General features: G+C 36.6%; 1 protein-coding gene across 1 annotated transcript in view; it reads right to left on the reverse strand.

The window, feature by feature from the left end:
* Positions 1 to 20,884, reverse strand: part of AP3B1 (adaptor related protein complex 3 subunit beta 1) — a 260,264-nt gene that overhangs the window by 196,920 nt on the left and 42,460 nt on the right. Inside the window, exons 3-4 of the mRNA XM_044916930.1 lie at positions 17,773 to 17,847; positions 200 to 295 (exon numbers count right to left, since the gene is read on the reverse strand). Coding sequence (XP_044772865.1) covers positions 200 to 295; positions 17,773 to 17,847 — 171 coding nt within the window. The remainder of the gene's footprint in view (positions 1 to 199; positions 296 to 17,772; positions 17,848 to 20,884) is intronic.

The following is a 20,884-nucleotide window of genomic DNA, read 5'->3' on the forward strand; positions in this document are numbered from 1 at the left end:
GAAAATGAAACACACTGGGAAAGGTCTAGTTGGTCATAGATATTATTTTCTAAGGACACTGAATAGGCAATATGAGAGGCTTTTCAACTCTTTCAAAACACTACTGTGCCATTTAGATTATTGCTCCAGTTCTTTAAATCACACACCTTCAACTCTGCACCAACCTTGTAGCTATTTGCTGGCTCACTCTATTATTTACCTTCAGAGCTCGCTGGAAAGTGCTTATGGACAAGAGCGCCAGATCCTGCTGTTCTTCAGCATACCGGACCAGGTAAACATATACTAACTTCTTGATCTGTTAAAAAAAAAAATCATTTAATCCTAGCTAAAATTAAAAATTCAATGTTTTGTATACCAAATCCATTCTCAATTTTCCTGAATAACTGAATAGCTTATATTGTAACATAAAGATAATATATTGTAGGATAATAAATGGCAACAAAAAAAGCTTGTAAAATAAGCAGTTTAATAATCAAATCTATAATAGCAACATCCTATCAAGGTGTTCTGTAACAACACTCCAACAGGTCTTAAGGGTTAACTTGCTTCAAGCTAATGCACTCTTTGTTTGCTGACCTAAGTCCCTTGGTCTGTAGATGAACTAACCTACTTTCCTTGAGAACTGCAGACCACCAGCCTTAAGGAGTAAAGGACCAGAGTTCCCCAGAGAAGTCCTGACCACATTGGAACAGAGCTGCTGCTGATGCCAGCAAGTATGTTCAGGGCCATGCCAACATATGACTATTTGCCTGGGCACCACCCTATCCTGCAGGTAGCCACCCCCAGCCCCAGTGTCCCACATCTTCCCCTTTAAAATACTTTCTGGCTTTGCCTGGACAGGGAAGATGGTCTTTGGAACATTAGTCTACCACCTTCCCAGGCTGCCAGCTTCCTGAATAAAGCAACCTTTCATTTCCCACCATCACCTGTCTATTGATTTTCAAGCAGCGAGCAGGTGAACCTGAGTTCATAACCAGTTCTGTCTGGTAACACTTTCTCTTGAAGGGAATAAAAAACCCCTGAGCAAAACTCAAACAAGAATATTAAAATATTAGCTGAATTGTAAAAACATTTTCAAAATGAGGGCTACAAATAGTATAAAGATCTTGGGTTCTGTCCACTAACTACATAGTATTTGAACTTATGTTTCTTCATCAATCAAAAGGTGCTGGAGCCCCAACCCTGACCGTATGGTAATATTCACATTCCAATATACATTACATGATATTTTCAGCTCAGTAAGAATAAGGTATGACAATAATAGCAATTTAATGTAATAAAAATTCCAAAAGACTGGAAGTGTCTTCCGAAAAGTGTTTTAAATGGCAAGTTAATCACTAAGTCTATAACAGAATTATGATGAACAGAAAAATTACATAAAAATTAGAAATTGAGTTGAAATTCATCAACTGCTTCTTTCTGACACTGCTCACAGCCTGTTTCTTCCTTCTCAAGTATCTTCAGATACCAGTGCCTGATTAATTTCTTATATATCAGCAGAGTACAGATCTAAAAGTTTATGGAAAGTTCAAAGAGCACAGGAAATGAGGGGAAGTAGTTGGAAATAGGTGAAGTTGACGCTGGAAAGGAAAAAGAGTGCTACAGGGCGCCTGGGTGGCTCAGTTGGTTAAGCGACTGCCTTCAGCTCAGGTCATGATCCTGGAGTCCCGGGATCGAGTCCCGCATCGGGCTCCCTGCTCAGCGGGGGGTCTGCTTCTCCCTCTGATCCCCTTCCCTCTCGTGCTCTCTGTCTCTCATTCTCTCTCTCTCAAATAAGTAAATAAAATCTTTAAAAAAAAAAAAGAAAAGAAAAAGAGTGCTACACCGTGGGGCGCCTGGGTGGCTCAGCTGGTTAAGCGACTGCCTTCGGCTCAGGTCATGATCTTGGAGTCCCGGGATCGAGTCCCGCATCGGGCTCCCTGCTCAGCAGGGAGTCTGCTTCTCCCTCTCCCACTCCCCCCTCTTGTGCTCTCTCTCTCTCAAATAAATAAAATCTTTAAAAAAAAAAAAAAAAGAGTGCTACACCAGGCCATGTTTTATGTCCTACTAACCAATCTGAACTTTTTAAAAGATAACTGCCATGGTCTTCCTTCCCTCATCCTCCAATTTCCTTTGACACAGTACTAACTATATGCCAGGTGCTATTCTCAATGTTTTACTTAAATAATTCATTTTTTTTTTAATTGCTCTTTCAGCCATTTGTTTTTATTTACAGTTTGTGTTCAATTCCATAACATGAAAAGTTACTATGAATCAAAGCATAAATACACAAACACAATATATAATCCAAAATGTGCAGCATTCAGGTATGAAACAAAATGGAATGTTTGTCCCATTTTGCTTGAGATCTGTTGGATGTGGTTGTTCTGGTGTAGGTTCCTAAAGATGGGAAAAAATGACACTGGTTATCGAGACTACTGTGGCCATATTAGATACTGGAACATCTAAGCATCAGTATGTGACCATGCGAACAAAAGACCTCAGAGTGTCTATTTTCATAAAGCTTTCTGTGCATCGAGGCAGTTGTAAAAAGATTTACTTTCCAGAATCAAGCCCACTTTAGGCTTAGGACCAGGTTCTAACCATCTAAAACTACTAACAGAAAGTGTTCTAAATGTGGCTATTTTGATTCAGAGTTTTAAAAAAAAAAAAAAAAGGTATTTACAGAAAGAGTTTAAAAGTTTTTCTGAATTTAATGTAAGCTTCCAGTCTTCACTTCCCAAATACCTGATTTACAATTTTGGTTCCTGCACATATTTTGCCTTTTTAATTTCAAGATTTGTCAATTTTACCTTCAAAACAGATCATTTTTTTAATTATAAAAAGTATGCAACATATGCAGAAATAAAAAGCATTTTGAAATTACCTGAGATCAATGTTCTTCTACTCTTTGGAATCAGTTTAGCTAAATGAACCTGGCACTCTTGTTGAATAGGAATAAGTCATCAGTATATAAGCAAAATTTACTCATTATGCTTCAATCAGGGGTAGATTCCAATCCATCATTGCCCTGGCATATGTCAATTACTATATAAAAAAATTAAATGCAATGTCAAATCCAAAGCCTCAGAGGAAAGAGTTCAGTTCCCAAGAAACAGTGATAGCTTAACAAGATAAAACTTTTATCTAGAGTATACAGGCATTAAGTTAATACTGCTGAAACAATGCATTGAGGATTTACAGTAACACCTGGAAGTTCCTTCTAATGTACATATAAATAGAATCATGGAAGCTTTTTGTATTAACTGTTTTATGGCCTTAAAGATTTAATGAACCAAATGAAAACTGAATCCGTTCACATCCCATCTTTTATATCAAGGTAAGATAAAATCTATCCTCATTTTCAAGGTGGAATTTTACATGTCCATACTTTTAAGCCACATTTAAAGAAATTATCTCTTGACTAATCTTGGATGTTGTCGCTTCATCTTGTACATGAAACTCCAGTAGATTTAAGAGACATTCATCATCTAGTCAAACCCTTCACATGTTCTTCAAACCAATCAAATTTGGGATCCTCAACATTTTCTGTCAATAAAATAAGGTGTGGAATTAGCAAATTCAATGAAGACCTGTTTTTTCCTTGTCACACTGGATGTCTAGATGCCATTGGGATTGGGTTTAGAAGATGGGGAAGTATAGATGTTTCTTGGCCTGAGTCTTTTAACAGTAGAGATGTAGAAGGGAGAAGGAGATCACGAAGAGACTGGCTATTGACTGCAGAGCACCGCCAGCTGGTGTGGTGGTGGCATTAGCTGGATTTGGGGCAGTCGAGGTACTCTGGGAGGAGGAGTTACTTGAAAGTGTTACAGCAGCTGTTTGATTTGAATAAATCTGCGTGGGTAGGAGCAGCGCCAGAAGCAGCAGCCCCAGTCCGAGCCTGGCTACCATCGCTCTGCCCGTGTCCGCTCAGTCAGCGTCGGTACGCGGTGCGTCTCACTGGATGTGGGGGAGTGGAGAACCGCTGGCTTGGGGCAGGCGCAGGCAAGGTGGGTAAATTAATTCATTTTCAATTCACAATTCAATGAACAGGTACTATTACTCCTATTTTACACATGAAGAAACTGAAGCACAGAGAGGTTCAATAACTTGACCAAGACAGCACATGTATTAAATGAAGAACTAGGATTCCAAATCAAGCCTAAGAAATCTATATAGTAAAATGTTAACAGTGACTATATCTGAGGTAGTATTAACCAGTGACCTTCACTCTTTACATCTTTATTATTTAATTTTTTTACAATGAATATTAATTTTCTGTTCAGATAAAACAATAAAGATATTTTTACTTTGGGGTGAATCTCATCTTTCCAAATGTCCTCTACTATAAAATAATAGTACTTTCTCTCATTATAAAAGTATTTGAAACTTCTTTATGATTAAAACAAAATCTCAAACTGAAAATATTTTTAAGTTCCTACATTTCCACAAAGACAGCTATTTCTGTAGCACTGATAAGATAGAGCCACTAAAACTGTTTTAAACCTCTCCAATAGGTCAACAAAAACTCAAGCTAAATGAACAAACTTTTGCCAATCAACCAATCTGTGACAGTCCTTCACTTTGAAACATCAGTCTATCAGGAACAAGCTAACTCCAAAAAACAAAACAAAACAAAACACACACACACACACACACACACCTCAGAGTGCCAATCAATCAACAGCAGTCTCACCCAAGTGATCACATATCTACAGATGATATCAACCCACTTAGGCCACTGAAAGTCCACAAACCCTTTTCAATGTTCACTTAGAAGCAAGCAAGCTTACACAAGAATACAAGTAGGTTCCAAAATTATGTGATACTACTATATAAGATGGCAACCATATGATACAAATTATACCCAATGTTTTAGATTATATTTAAATGGAAATATGAAGTTTTTAATTACAGTTTAAGAAGCATGTATCTAATTGTCTGAGGTACTGATAGCTTTCTCCACCACCAGATTTTTAAGTTCCTAAGATTACAACAGTGCCAAAAAGCAATTAACACTTGCTAGTTGACTGATTTATAGCATTTTCAATAAATCAAAACAAAACACAGATGCATTTTTAAATAAGGTATTTCTGAAATCCACCTTAGAATGAACAAGAGGTTACTTAAATACAGGAACCTTTCCTTATTCATCTGTATATTCTCAGGACCTATATCACATGCCTGGTATATAGTAAGAGTTCAATAATTAGCTGAATGAAACATCACAGCCCAGTGGTATACTGAAAAAATTTATTAAGACATTTCCCATTAGAGTCCTACAGCAGGAATCTAACTTACCACAATGGTTATAATTCACCAAATAGATGCCTAGAAAAACACCAACATATTATGAAAAGATGATAGGTATTAAAAAGATTGCCTCCAAAGTCTTTAACTTGTGGGCTAAAAAAGAAAATTAATCATTTAAAGTATTTTTTCTTCTTACTAATTATATTCAGATCCAGTCTACAGTTCTCTGGAAAGTTTTGAAAGGAAATGGATTAGAGTCCACCCATCCCCTCATCCTCCTGTGATTTATTTCTCAGCAACACCTTTATTTATCAAGTAACTGTACAGCCAACTTTTAAAGCTGAATTATGAACTCCAGAATATATCCAGGGGTTTATATTGGCAACACTGAAACATTCAGAACCACAGCTGAGCTAGCAGGCATTGCTGTAATTACTCACTATTGGAGAAGGATTTTTGTGACTGTTATAGCAAAAAGCATAACAATATTAAATCACAGAAGGTTGCAAAACACCAAATTTGTTCTAGTTCTGTTATAAGAATCAATCAATATTGACCACAAGAGGCCTATGCACTGACTGGCTGCAGGTGTGCAGAGAAAGCCTAGTTTCCCTGAAACCATTCTGTGACCAGAAATGGGAGTACTTAAAGCTCCGTGACTACACCATTCTCTGATCAGTTACCTTCATTCAATGTTATAACACTCCTTGCTGTAAAGCTAATCATAGCAGAGCCCCAGTAGGCTGGAAGAACACAGGCAGATCTGTTTAATTAGTTTATCAATACGAGTAAATCAAACTTCATGAGTTATTGACTAAACCTTTGATTATTTTTGTACTATAACCACTGATTGCTTACTAGGTAACTTTTGGTATCATCTGACATCAAATGGAAGATGATGCACAGCTTAACTGTGTGTCTAAGGCAGCATGTACTAATAAAAATGAAATTTTGCAGTTGATAGCAATGAAACATCAATCAATTCTCTAAACATAAATTTTAAGAAGCTTATGTCAGTTTTCTCACATTAGAGGATTAAGCATATTTCAAAAACGAGGTATTTCAAGAACAAAAGAAATCCAACAAATAGACCAATAATTATGTTTATAGTGACGTTTTTGTTGCAGAACACTAGGCAGTACAAGAGAATCTGAGTGTAAAGGGAAAAGATGAACAAATAGGGAAGTTCTACTATAACTAATGAACAGTACAAACAGCTTTGGATGAACAATAAATAATAGAGAATTTTCTGCTAACAAGAAGACTAGAAGTCCAGGGGGAACTAGTTAATTTAACTACCAATTTCTAAGGACTTGCTCATTTCTACCAATCTCTAAAACATAAAAAAATTTATACCAATGCCAGATACCTCCCAAAGGATAGCTAATACCAGATGTTGATTTGGGGCCAAAGTCACTAAGGCAGAAGGAGGAGGAAGGAAGCACCAAACAGGAAGGATGGCTCTAAAAGGGGAATGGTCTAAGATGGGTTCTGAAGCCAAGCCACCTGGCTTTGGATTCTGACTCTGAAACATACTGTGTGACCTTAGTCAGATAATTTAACCTCTGTTGTCTTGCCCTCATAAATAAAATTTGGGAAATTAGATAGAGTATCAATCTGACAGGGTTATTTGTGAAGATAAAATGAGGATATATGTAAGGTACTAACAACCTAGCACACACAGCATCTTTTAAATGTTAGCAATCATTGCTCCTACGAACAGAGACTCTATTTAAGTCCAATATTAAATGAATGAAGTGTTTCGATTTTAATTTACCCAAGTTAGTCAAACTGAGTCTATGATGGCTAATCATTTTGGGAGCAAAATTCACCTATCCAAAATATATAATGTATGCATTATCTAATAAAAAAATGGAGTATACTTTAAAAAGTATCTAAAAATGGGGGACGCCTGGGTGGCTCAGTCGTTAAGCGTCTGACTTCGGCTCAGGTCATGATCCCAGGGTCCCGGGATCGAGCTCCGCATCGGGCTCCCTGCTCTCCAGGAAGCCTGCTTCTCCCTCTCCCACTCCCCCCTGCTTGTGTTCCCTCTCTCGCAGGGTCTCTGTCAAATAAATAAATAACATCTTAAAAAAAAAAAGTATCTAAAAATGGGTTTAAAGTACTTATTTTTAAAATCTCATAAATTATTCTAATAAAGTTTAAATGGTGACAGGAAAATATTTCTTTTTAAATATATGGAAATGTGTACTCTAGAAATTGTATAAAATATACTCCTACTTTTACTTTTCCAGATTTTGAATACATAAATTCAAAATTATTTAAACTTACTTTATATGGGGAAAAACTAAACTACTAATTTACTTTATATTAGAGACATAGTAACACCCAATCCACTGTCATAGTGTTAAAATAATAGCTAAGAGTCTATTTTACATCAATCTTGTATTTGTATTATGTAACAACTGAATCACTGATCTTATTGTTCTACTTAAACAAAAAAACTCTACCATCGTTAAGAGTGTTTTATTCACTCTTATTTTTCTGTACCTACCCAATCTTTTCATTAAAAAATGCTTTGTTTCTTTTTTTTTTTTTAATTTTTTTTTTTTTTTTAAGACTTTATTTGCGAGAGAGACAATGAGAGACAGAGAGCACGAGAGGGGGGAGGGTCAGAGGGAGAAGCGGACTCCCCGCCGAGCAGGGAGCCCGATGCGGGACAAAAATGCTTTGTTTCTAAAACCAAAAATACTTAAGCATTGACTATAAAATTGCTAAAGATATATGGCTCACTCAATATATGCTGGCCATAAAGCAGTATAAGACACTGCTATAGAAGTCTGATGTAGAGATTGGAAAAGATGATGTGAATTTTCAAGTATGTCACCACAGTATAAATTGACAACTCCACATACAAAATGAGACTAATGTTTCATTTGATCAATAACATTCCATATATTTTTAAGGCTTTAGGAAGATTTTTATATGAAGCTATAATTTAATAATAACTGAGAGACCTGATTTACCCTCCTACCTTAACCAAACAGAAGATCGGGGGAAAAGAGTTTTCATATGTTGGACAACAAGCAGCCCAGTACTGTGAATCCTCAGAGGGAAAAGTCAAAGTGAGTGCCACTACAGAGGGTAGGTAGTATATCCACCAGCACACCAGGGGCAACTCAAACAGAATCCAGAAGACTCACTGTGCTGAGGAGAGAGAGATCAAAGTTCAGAGGCCAATGCTGCTAGAATTTGCAGAGCAGAAAAACAGGAGGAAACTTCACAGAGATAGTGAGAGGGAGAGAGAGAGCACACACACTGCAGAGGACAAACACCAAGTCTTAAGACTAAGCACTGACATGCACAAGAGTGAGATGAAACTACCTGAGGCCATCCAAAAAAACCAAAACAAAAACAGAAGAACACAGAACACCAAAAACAAACACTGGAAAAAGGCAGGAAGAACAGATCTCAAAGATCACAAAGAGCTAGGAATAATTCATGTTCCTACCAGCCAGAGAGAAAATGTCTGATAAATACATGGGTTTTTTAGTAGAATCCTAAGAAGAACATCACCTTAGGAGTGGGATTAAATTAATCTAGACTAGGGCGCCTGGGTGGCTCAGTTGGTTAAGCGACTGCCTTCGGCTCAGGTCATGATCCTGGAGTCCCGGGATCGAGTCCCGCATCGGGCTCCCTGCTCGGCAGGGAGTCTGCTTCTCCCTCTGACCTTCCTCCCTCTCATGCTCTCTGTCTCTCATTCTCTCTCTCTCAAATAAATAAATAAAATCTTTAAAAAAAAATAATAAATTAATTAATCTAGACTAAAAATATTCCTGTACTCCCTCGTTAAGCTTAAATGCATGCTTTGCAAAATCAAATGATTCCATATAACTTAACTGTGCACCACAAAAAAACCCAACACAATTTAAAGGAATACAAGATCCAGCAAATGACAACATAAATTTCATATTGTTCAGCATTTAATTAAAATTTACTAAAGATATTAAAAAATTAGGAAAATGTGAATCATAACCATGAGAAAAATCAATCTACAGAAAAAGATTCAAAATGACAGAAATGATAGAAATAGCAGAGGGGCGCCTGGCTGGCTCAGTCAGTAGAACATGTGACCCTTGATTTTGGAGTCATGAGTTTGAGCCCCACATTGGGAATAGAGTTTACTTAAAAATAAAATCTTAAAAAAAAAGGACTTTACAATAACTATTATAAATATGCTCCATATGCCCAAGAAGGTAGACAAAAATATGACTATGTTAAGGAGAGAATTTCAAGACGTGAAATAAAATAAAAACAAGTGGGGTGCCTGGGTAGCTCAGTCGTTAAGTGTCTGCCTTCGGCTCAGGTCGTGATCCCAGGATCCTGGGATCAAGCCCCCATATCAGGCTCCCTGCTCAGTGGAAAGCCTGCTTCTCCCTCTCCCACTCCCCAGCTTGTGTTCCCTCTCTCGTGCTCTCTCTCTCTGTCAAATAAATAAATAAAATCCTTAAAAATAAATAAATAAAAACAAGAAAATTTAAAATGTGATTTCCTCCAAAACAAGGGGAGGAAAGGAAAAAAAGAAACAAAAGGAGCAAATAGACAATAAACAGTATAACAGTACACTCAAATCCGAACACATCAATGATGACATTAAGTGTTTAAAGAATAAACAATCCAATTCAAAGGCACAGTTTGATGAAATGGATGGGGAAAAGTTGGAGCCACATGCTGTCAATAAGAGATGCCCATTAGATACAAAGACAGAGATAGGCTGAGAGTAAACAGATGAAAAAAAGATACACCATACAAAGAGATGAGAAGGCTGGAGTGGCAATATTAGTAACAAATCAAATAGACTTTTAAAAAGTTTTACCAGAGATAAAGAAGGACTTATTTTAGGATAAAAAGGTCAATTCATCAGGAAGACACAAAGAGTGATGCCTGATCGGAGTGCTTTAAAATATATGCTAGAAAATGACTAAATTAAAGGGAGAAATGAACAATTTCAGAACCATGGTTGGGAGATTCAAAATCCCTCTCCTAGCAATCAGTGGAACAACTAGACAAGAGGTCAGTAAAAACACTTTTAAAAATATAAATAAACAGCACTATCAACCACATTTATTTAAATAACACTTATAGAATATACACCCAACAATTGCAGAATACACATTCTCTTTAACTGCACATGGCATGCACACCAAAATAAACTCTGATGTTCTATAAACAAGTTCTCATAAAGTTTAAGAATGAAATAATACTAGGTATGTTTTAAGACTAAAGTGGAATTATGTTACAAAGCAATCAACGTTAAGATCATTAAGATAATCCTCCCACCCCCAATATCAGGAAATTAAACAACATACTTCTAAATGATCCATGAGTCAAAATAGAAATCATGAAGTAAATAAAAAATACTAACTAAACAATGAAAATATATAAATTAAATTTGGAAAATGCAAGTTAAGTAATGTTTAGAAGAAAATACATAGCATTAAAGGTTTAAATAATGAAAAAGATTTGATCTGAGTTCCCAACTCAAGATATTAAAAAAAAGAACAAACCCCAAATTATGTACAAGTCTGAAATATGAAAGATAAGTAAAAAAGTCAGTAATCAAAAAAAAATCCATGACATAGAAAACAGAAAAAAGTAAACTAATAAAACCAAAAGCTATTTTTTAAAAGGTCAATACAATTGATAAGGCTCTAAATTGATCAAGAGAAAAAGAGAAAAGACAAGAACTACCAATATCGGGAATGAAAGAGAAAATATCACTGCAGAAGGCACAGGCACTAAAAAAATACTAAGGGAATATTATTAACAACTTCATGTTAATAAACTGACACTGGTTGAAGTGGATAAATTCGTGAATGACAAATTACCAACACAGATCCCAGAAGAGATAGAAAATCTAAATAGCCCTGTGTTGGGGGTCCACCAAGACCATCTTCAGGCTGGGTGATTGGCTAGAAGGATTTACGGGACTCAAAAAGTTGTTACACTTAGGGTTATGGTTCATTACAGCAAAAGGACACATAGTAAAATTAGTAAAAGGAAAAGGTACATGACTGAAGTCCAGAGGAAACCAGGCACAAGCTTCCAAGAGTCCTCCTACCAGTAGAATCACCATAAGATCTGCTTAATTCCTTCAGTAACAGTGTGTGATGACATGTACAAAGTACTGCCAACCAGGGAAACCTGACTGAGAAATACTGTCCAAAGCATTTATTAGGGTTCAGTCATGTAGGTAATGTACAACTATACACACTGTCATCACTACATATGAGATCAGTGACTAGCTCCAGAACAGGAAAAGAAAAAGCAAGGTGTTTACCATAAATTACAATTTTAGTATACACTATCTGGACAAACTAGTACACCATGACTCAAGACCACAGATACATAAAAAACTTTTATCAGACAGAACAGTCCAATAGCTCTGTCTGCACAAGACAGACAAGGGACAGTCATGAAAACAGACCTTTCTTGTGAATATACAGGGTTTGAGAACCCACGCCTGCTGAGTTAATTATTTCCCGAAGAGGTCTATGCCCAATAAACAACTTGAATTCATAATTTAAAACCTTCCCATAAAATAAACTCAAAGCCCAGATGACTTCACAGTAAGGATAAAATAATACCATATAAGATGAAATTACTCCACACATACTCTTTAAGACAACAAAGGAGAAACACATCCCAACTCATTTTATAAAGCTAGTATTAACCTGATTACCCTGATACCAAAACAAAAGCCACCGCAAGTAAAAAAAAAAAAAAAAAATCCTTCAATAACATATAGATGGGAAACTCCTTAAGAAAAGGTTAGCAATGGGACGCCTGGGTGGTTCAGTCGGTTAAGCGTCTGCCTTCAGCTCAGGTCATGATCCCAGGGTCCTGGGATCGAGTCCCGCATCGGGTTCCCTGCTCCGCGGGGAGCCTGCTTCTCCCTCTGCCTCTGCCTCTCTCTCTCTATCTCTCATGAATAAATAAATAAAATCTTTAAAAAAAAAAAAAAAAAAAAGGTTAGCAAATCAATCCTAACAATATTGACAAAGGTTTAATACACCATGACCATGAGGGATTTACCCCACGAATAAAAAGGTTTAATAAGTGAAAATCAATCCCAGTCATTTACTTTATCAAGAGAACAGAGAAAAATCATATAATTTCAATGGTTACTGAAAAAGCACTTGAAAAAATTCAAAACTCATTCACTATAAAAACTTTCAGCAAACTAGGGATAGAAAGAACTCTTCAACATGATTACAGATAGCTGCAAAAAAACCTATAGCTGATATCATAATCAATGGTAAAAGGCTCAATGCTTTCTAAATGAGAAACAAGGCAAGGATAACCATGCTCATCACTTCTATTCAACACTGTAATGTAAATTGGACTTAGTATAATTCAACAAGAAAAAAAGAAAAGTAAAATTATAATTGCACATGATACGATCATTTATGTAACAAAGCCAAAGAAATCTATAAAATAACTATCAGAACTAATAAGTGAATTTAACAAGGACACAAGATCAATATACAAAAATCAATTCTGTATGCTAGCAATAACCAATTGGGAAATGAAACTATAAAGACAATGTTGTTTAAAATAGCATTCAAGGGGCATCTGGGTGGCTCAGTCCGTTAGGTGTCTGCCTTCCGCTCAGGTCATGATCCCAGAGTCCTGGGATGAGGCCGGTATCGGGCTCCCTGCTCAGTGGGGAGCCTGCTTCTCCCTCTCCCTCTGCCACTGCCCCTGCTTGTGCTCACGCTCTCTCTCTCTCTCTCAAAATAAAATCTTTAAAAAAATAAAATAGCATTCAAAACTACTAAAAGCTAAATTTAAAGTATGTGCAAAACCATACCAAAAACTACAAGACACTGCAAAAGGTAATTAAAGAAGACCACATTCAAGGATTGGAAGACTTAATATGGTAAAGATGGCAACTGATCTATAAATTCAATGCAAACAAAATCAATTCTAAGAGGCTTTTGAAGAAATTGACAGACTAATTTTAACACTTACATAAAAAGACAAAGGACCCAGATTAGCCAAAATAAGGTTAAAAACAGAACAAGACTGGAGGGCTTATACTACCTGACTTCAAGGCTATAGTAAACAACAACAACAACAACAAAAAAGACTAGTAAACAGGGCAGTGTGGTATGGCAAACAGATCAATGGAACAGAATAGAGTCCAGAAACACACCTGCACTTATATGATCAGTAATTTTTGACAAGACGTGGCAAGGTAATTCAAGGGGGAAAAGATATAGTCTTCTTTAAAAATGATACTAGAACAACTGAATATCTGGAAAAAAATATGTATCTCGAAATCTCAAACCTTACCTCACATCACACACAAAATCTAGTTTAAAATGTATTGCACAGTAAAGAGTTAATACAGCAGGCCAGAGACTGCTATCTTTAGAAAGTCTGCTTACAAAGTTGGCCCTAATGGCATCTGGGAACTTGAATCTCAGGGGTATTCCCACATTCCCTAACTGAGAAGGGTGGTTTACATACCAACAATATGGCTTATGCTCAACATTTGCTTTCTTTCGGGGAGTCTGGAATTTTGGTACTTGCTGGGCAGGTAATGCCTACATGAACAGCCCCCAGTGAAAGACTTGGGCACTGAGTCACTAATGAACTTTCCTAGTGGACAACACTTGATGCTTTTTGTCACAACTGATGCTGGAGGAATTGTCATTGGGAAAATCAGTGGGCAAGGATACCTGGAAGCTTGCATCTAATTTCCTCTGGACCTCTCCCCACGCACCTGTTTCAGGGCCTGCTTTTGTTGTGTCTTTTACTGTAATAAATCATAGCTATGGCTATATCTTGAGTCTTATAAATAAATCCTCCCAGTGAATTATAGAACCTGTGGATCATAAACCTATGACACGGATCACAGACCTAAATATAATAGCTAAAACTATTAAACTTTTATAACAAACCAGGAAAATTCTTTGACATTAGATTAGGCAAAGATTTCTTAAGCAGGTCACAAAAAAATCAGGAAGTATGACTGAAAAGAAAACAGATAAAATGGACATTATCAAAATCACGTGTTTGCTTTTTAAAAGATATTAAGAAAACAAAAAAGCAAGCCACAGACCAAGAGAAAATTAATAATGGTAAATAACCATCTTCTGACAGAAGATTGGTACCAGAATTTTTACACTTTAGTAGTAAGAAAAAAAAATTAAAAACAGGCTAAAGATTTGAAAGATTTGATTTAGAAGAGAGATGACCAACCAATAAATCATGAAAAGATGCTCAACATCACTAAATATAAAAAAATGCAAATAAAGGCACAAGGAAATACCATTATACGCCTACCGAAGTGGCTAATGTTAAAGAGTCTAATAAGATCAAGTGTTGGAAGGGATGTGAACCAACTGGAACTCCCATGTAATTGCTGGTGGAAATGTAAATGGTACAGCCACTCTGGAAAACTCTATACACTATTTTCTAAAAATTATATATACATTTTCCAGACAATGCAACTGATCCATCCCTAGGTATTTAGAAAAGAAAAAAATTAAAATACATGACCACATACAGCATTTTATTCAAGTGTATTTCAACAGGTAAATTTAAAAATTGTGAAATATCAGATTACAGCAAAAAAGGAACAAAATGTGAATACATGAAACAGCACAGACGAATCTCCAATTCCTAAGTAAAAGAAGTCAAATAAAAAGATAACAAACTGTACGGTTTAATAGCTAAGAAATTCTAAAAATGACAAAACTATAGTGACAGAAAGCAGATCAGTAGTTCCATGGAGACTTAAGGTGGATCACAGCCCTATATATAAAAGCTAAATCTACAAAACTCTTAGGAAAAAGACAAGTATAAATCTTTGGGTCCTTGGATTAAGCATCCAGATTAACTCAAAATGGATCATAGTACTATATATAAGCTGAATCTACAAAACTCTTAGGAAAAAGATAAGTATAAATCTTCATGACTTTGGATTAAGCATCCATTTCTTAAATATGACACCTAAAGCATAAACAAACAAAGAAAAAATAGATGAATTGGAATTCATCAAAATTTAAAATGTCTGTGCTTCAAAGGAAAAAAACCCATAGAATGAGAGAAAATATTTGCAAATTAGACACCAATTAAGAGTCTAGTATTCAGAATATATAAAGAACTCCAACAATAAACAGACAACCCAATTACAAAATGGTAAAAGGATCTGAATAGATATTTTTCCAAAGAAGAAGTAGAACTGGCCAATAGATGCTCAACAGTTTTCTCTTAGAGAAATGCAAATCGAAAACTGCAAAGGCAGCAATGAGATTCCACTTCACACTCTCTAGGATAGCTATAATCTAAAAGAAAGTAATTTTTTTTCCCCCCCCAGAAAAAAGAAAAATTAGTACCGGTGAGGATGTGGAGAAATTATAACACACACATTGTTGACAGAAATGTAAAATGATGCAGCTGCTGTAGAAAAGAGTTTGGCAGGTCCTCAAAAAAATAAGACAGTAACCATAAAACCCAGCAATATCACTGCAAGGTATACATACAAGAGCAATGAACACATAGATTCAGACACAAATGTGTACAAAGTGTTTATAGTAGTATTATTCATGATAGCTAAAAAGTGGAAACAACCCAAGTGTCACTGATGAATGAATATACAAAACTCAGTACATCCATACAATGGAATATTATTCAGCAATAAAGAGGAATGAGGTACTGATGCACACTACAACATGAATGGACTTGGAAAACAGCACTCTAAGTGAAAGAAGCCAGACACAAATGTCACATACTATATGACTTCATTTATATGAAATGCCCAGAATAGGCAAATCCACAGAAATAGGAAGTAGATTTAATGGTTGCATAGGGCTGGGGCCATAAGGAGTGACTGCTAATCAAAGCAGGGTTACTTTTTGAGGTGATAAAAATATAGAGGAAGTAGATGGTGGTGACGGTTGCACAATTCTGTAAATACACTATAAATCAATGAATGGCACACTTCAAAAGTTATGGCATGACTGGGAAGTTTTAGCATATTTAAAAGTAAAATGCATGATACCATGGGAAAAGATGGGAGGGGGAAAATGGAAATTCACTGTCTTAAGATTTTCAAAGTATATGTGAAGTGTTATAATGTTACTTGAAAGTAGACAGTGATAACTTAAAGATGTATATTGTAAATCCTAGTGGTAGACTGTAGCAAGATAAAGATGTGCGTTGTACATCCTAGGGCAAGCACCTACTAAATAAATACATAAAACAGAGATACAGGTTTAATAGTAATATTAATACTTGATTATGTGGAAAAACTCCCTTATTTTCTTAATTTCTACTTCTTATACTCCATCTATCTCCACCTAAAACATCTGCCCTGATGTCACTAAGTCCTTGAAAATATTCTTCAGTGGAGATTGCTCCTTCCGTCAAACTTTCCAGACTCAAAAACAGAGCCAAGAACATTCCCCACAGTTGATGTTCACAGTTGTCAGCAATGGGCAAAGAGGAAGCATGTGTGCTGGCATTTTCATTCTCATGCTTGTATCACTACGTCTTACTGAGTAAACATATCCTCCAGACAATCACTACCACATCAGTTGACGGTGAGAGGCATGACAGACATGGTCATTCAATCCTCCTCCCTACTACCTTCTATTATTTTAAAAACAAGCCATTTGCTCAGGATCAATCTCTTATCCCCTTCACTGAACTCTTCATTCTACTCATCTTACTCAATGGTTTCTACACTGGCTCTTATTTTTCTTTTGTACTCTATCAAAAGTCATTAGTCCATCTGACCCAACATTACCCTGGCCTCAAAGTTCTTTGAATTTCTGTTTCAAACACCACTTACAAACCCACACAGAGACAAGTAATTGAAGGCTCACAATACATCCTGCTGTACAGAGGCAGGGTATACCAGAGCTAAAATGTCTCAAAAAGAACACTACATGTGGAGTGATAATACTTGGGTTCAAACTCTGCCCTTATACTGCATGAACTTAGGTCTGTTTCACTGGACATGTGCTATCTTAAAATTAAGTCCCTAGAGCAGAATTTCAAGTAAACTTGTTTCTAAGAATACACAACAAATTACCACCATTCACCACGTGAATTAATCTCATTTACTTTTCACATTCTCTGTCCAAAAATCCAAATACTGTTTATTTAAGATTATGGACATTTTAATTATAACAAAAAATCTAGTGATACTTAAGGATCTTATGCTACACTTCAAAGTAACTGAAAAGTATGATTCTTTTACAACAAAAGGAATCATGAAGATTATGAATCAAAATAGCACCTCAAGGGGCACCTGGGTGGCTCAGCCAGTCGAGCGATTGAGCATCAGACTCTTGGTTTCGGCTGGGGTCATGATCTCAGGACTGTGGGGTCAGGCTACGCACTCCGCAGTCTTAAGATTCTTTCCCCTCCTCCCTCTCTCTCCCTCCCCCTCTACTCTTACCAACCCCAACCCCACCGGCTCAGTGTACATGTGTGCACGCTCTCTCTCACTCTAAAATAAATAAAACAATAAAATCTTAAAAAAAACCCAAAAAACAGTACCTCAATATTTTTACTGGCCACATTCTTCACAACAGCAGGAAACAGTTCAGATGCATTTTTCCCTTTTGCAATCATCTGAAGGATAAAAGTAGAGTATTAGAGGTGAAACCTTTTTAAAATGAGTCATTTGAAAATAAAACAAATTCTACATACATTAAATATTTAGAAAATAGAATCAACAAATTAGCTATGGAATTAACAGGCCTTTTTGAGTTATTACTTATCTCAACTATCTGCATCAAAGAACCAATGACTTGTATATCAATATAAATATACAAATACACAGACACATTAAAGAAGAAATATATAGTAATTTAAGAGATATAATAAAATATCTACAGTTTTCTCTGGCTAATGAGGGTGTAAATAATTTTTAAATATTTATACTGTCCTTTATTTCCCAGGTTCTTATATTAAAATTATACTGCATTTGTAATGGAGGTGGGGGGGGTGGAATAAATGTTATTTTGAACAAGCTATTTCTCCCCTGGCTTTCTTTTCAAGGGTTCCCCTACTTCTCCAATCACTACTTTTCAAAGTTCCCTTCACCAAGTCCTCTGCTCTGCCCACTAAAGTTCTGTGCACCACCATCTTTTCAGGCTACACTATTCTACAATCTCTGAAACTCCTAACATTTCATTCACCTTCAGGACTTAACTCTCACCACTATGGGGATCAATTCCCCAAACTCTAAGCCCCAGTTCCACTTCTATAATTGGACATCATTAGATGTCTCTCTCATCTCAAACTTGCTGTCTAAAACCAAACTTATTTCTCATGATAAAATGGCACTCATGCTAGAACTTCCTATTTCCACCAATTTTCCCAGATACCAGAAACCACAGAACTCTTTCTTCTCAAATCTACAAAATAACTAGGTCCCGTTGTGATTTCTCTGTACAATCACATTAATCCTTTCTCACTGTTACTATCCTGAACTAGGTCACTATCACCTCATAAAGGACCTTTTCCAACAGTCTCCTGCTCCTGTCCATAATGTACATCACTGACAGTTTCAACCCTGACTGCCTAGGAACCCAAACTACTGGGCACCTGGGTGGCTCAGTCGGTTAAGCGTCCGCCTTCGGCCCAGGTCATGATCTCAAGGTCCCAGGATCGAGTCCCGCATCAGGCTCCCTGCTCAGCGGGGAGTCTGCTTCTCACTCTCCCTCTACCCCACCCCCTGCTCATGCTCTCTCTCTCAAATAAATAAAAATCTTTAAAAAAAAAAAAAAAAGAATCCAAACCATTTCACTTAATATTAAACGCCCTCAGTTTGCAAGATCCCTTTTAAGCGCATCAATCATTATTGTTCTACACAAATGCTACTATCAAAATAAACTGACCTACCACTACCAGAACATTCTCTGGCTCCTCCATGCCTGTACTCATATCACACCCCCAACTCAATTCTTTTTATTTTTTTTTTTTTAAAGATTTTATTTATTTATTTGACAGACAGAAACACAGTGAGAGAGGGAACCCAAGCAGGGAGAGTGGGAGAGGGAGAAGCAGGCTTCCCGCGGAGCAGGGAGCCCAATCCCAGGGCCTTGGGATCCTGACCTGAGCCGAAGGCAGACGCTTAACAACTGAGCCACCCAGGCGCCCCAATTCTTTTTACTTTTCACGTTCCTCCCAAATTCTAATCACTCTCCCTTCCTAGAGTCATCTCCCAATACCTGGCCTACCATGTCATCCAATTCTAATTTCCTCTAGTATTTTTTAATCTACACTTTTCATTTGGAATTTTCTATGTGCTATGTTTTATTTCTATTTATTTTAGTTGTATGTCTACCTACATCCCCATTTCCTTTACTCTCATTCCCAGAATATATCTTCATGTCTATTAATAGTCAAGACTTTGATAGCTACAAAATAAAGTTTAAACTATAATTTTCTGGAAAGGGATTCTATATGAATTATACACTCTAGCTAGGAAACTACCTAAAAATTATGGAAACTATTAGTTTTATAAATTTATGACAAATGTTTTACAACATTTTATAACGTTGAGCATTATAATCCCAGTTAGCAATTTCTCAACAAGACCCTTCTACAGGATAGTTTAAAAATACTCTAAAACAAGCTAGTCTTTTATATTCTATTCCTTACCTGTCATATTATGATTTGAATATTTTGGTTTTTTTAAAAGATTAAAAGATTAAAATCTTTTTAAAAGATTTTGTTTATTTGAGAGACAGAGCACAAGTGGGGAGAGGGATAGAGGCAGAGGGAAAAGCAGACTCCTCCCCCACGACCCCCCCCCCGCCAGAGCAGGGAGCCTGAAGCAGGGATCCAGGATGACAACCTGAGCCGAAGGCAGACGCTTAACTGAATGAGCCACCCAGGCACTCTGACTTGAGTATTTTGTAAACCTGTTTTACTGCAGGTAAAACATCTTTGTATGATTTTTTCACCTCCCTCAATTCCCTCATCTGTAAAATAAGGAGAGAGGGATCAAATGTTCTCTAGAGCCCATTGTTTCAGTTATTCAATGACTACCAGAAGTCAGAGATCCTGTCCTATTATATCCTATTCTAAGTATTCCCCAACTGTTCTACAGAACACTATTCAAAAAAATGTTAACAGATGACAGAAGAAAAAAGCCTATAGTCAAATTCATTTAACAAATATTTGCTGAGAGAGCACTACATGCCAGGGACTATTGCAGGCCTTGATGATACAACTGTGAACAGTACATAATCCCTGCCCATTAGAGCTTACCTTCTAATGGGGGTGAGGAACAATAAATAAATAAATAAAATATGTGAGATGGTAAAAGAGAGTACTGTGGGAAAAAAAAAAAGGAATGTATGAGAAATGGAAAGTGCTAGGGGTGGGAGCTGCCCTTTTGTTTAGTGTTTTCCTAGTATATATTTCCCATCCTTATATTTTTAATCTATCTATGTATGTCTTTATACTAAAAGTGGGTTTTTCCTTGGGGCACCTGGGTGGCTTAGTCAGTTAAGCAATTACCTTCGACTCAGATCATGATCCCAGGGTCCTGAGATCAAGGACCACATCGGGCTCCCTGATCAGCAGGGAATCTGCCTCTCTCTCTCTCTCTCTCTCTCTCTCTCTCTGCCCCTTCCCCCAACTAGTGCTCTCTATC

This window comes from Neomonachus schauinslandi, chromosome 7, assembly GCF_002201575.2.
Source record: "Neomonachus schauinslandi chromosome 7, ASM220157v2, whole genome shotgun sequence".
NCBI classification, from domain to species: domain Eukaryota; kingdom Metazoa; phylum Chordata; class Mammalia; order Carnivora; family Phocidae; genus Neomonachus; species Neomonachus schauinslandi.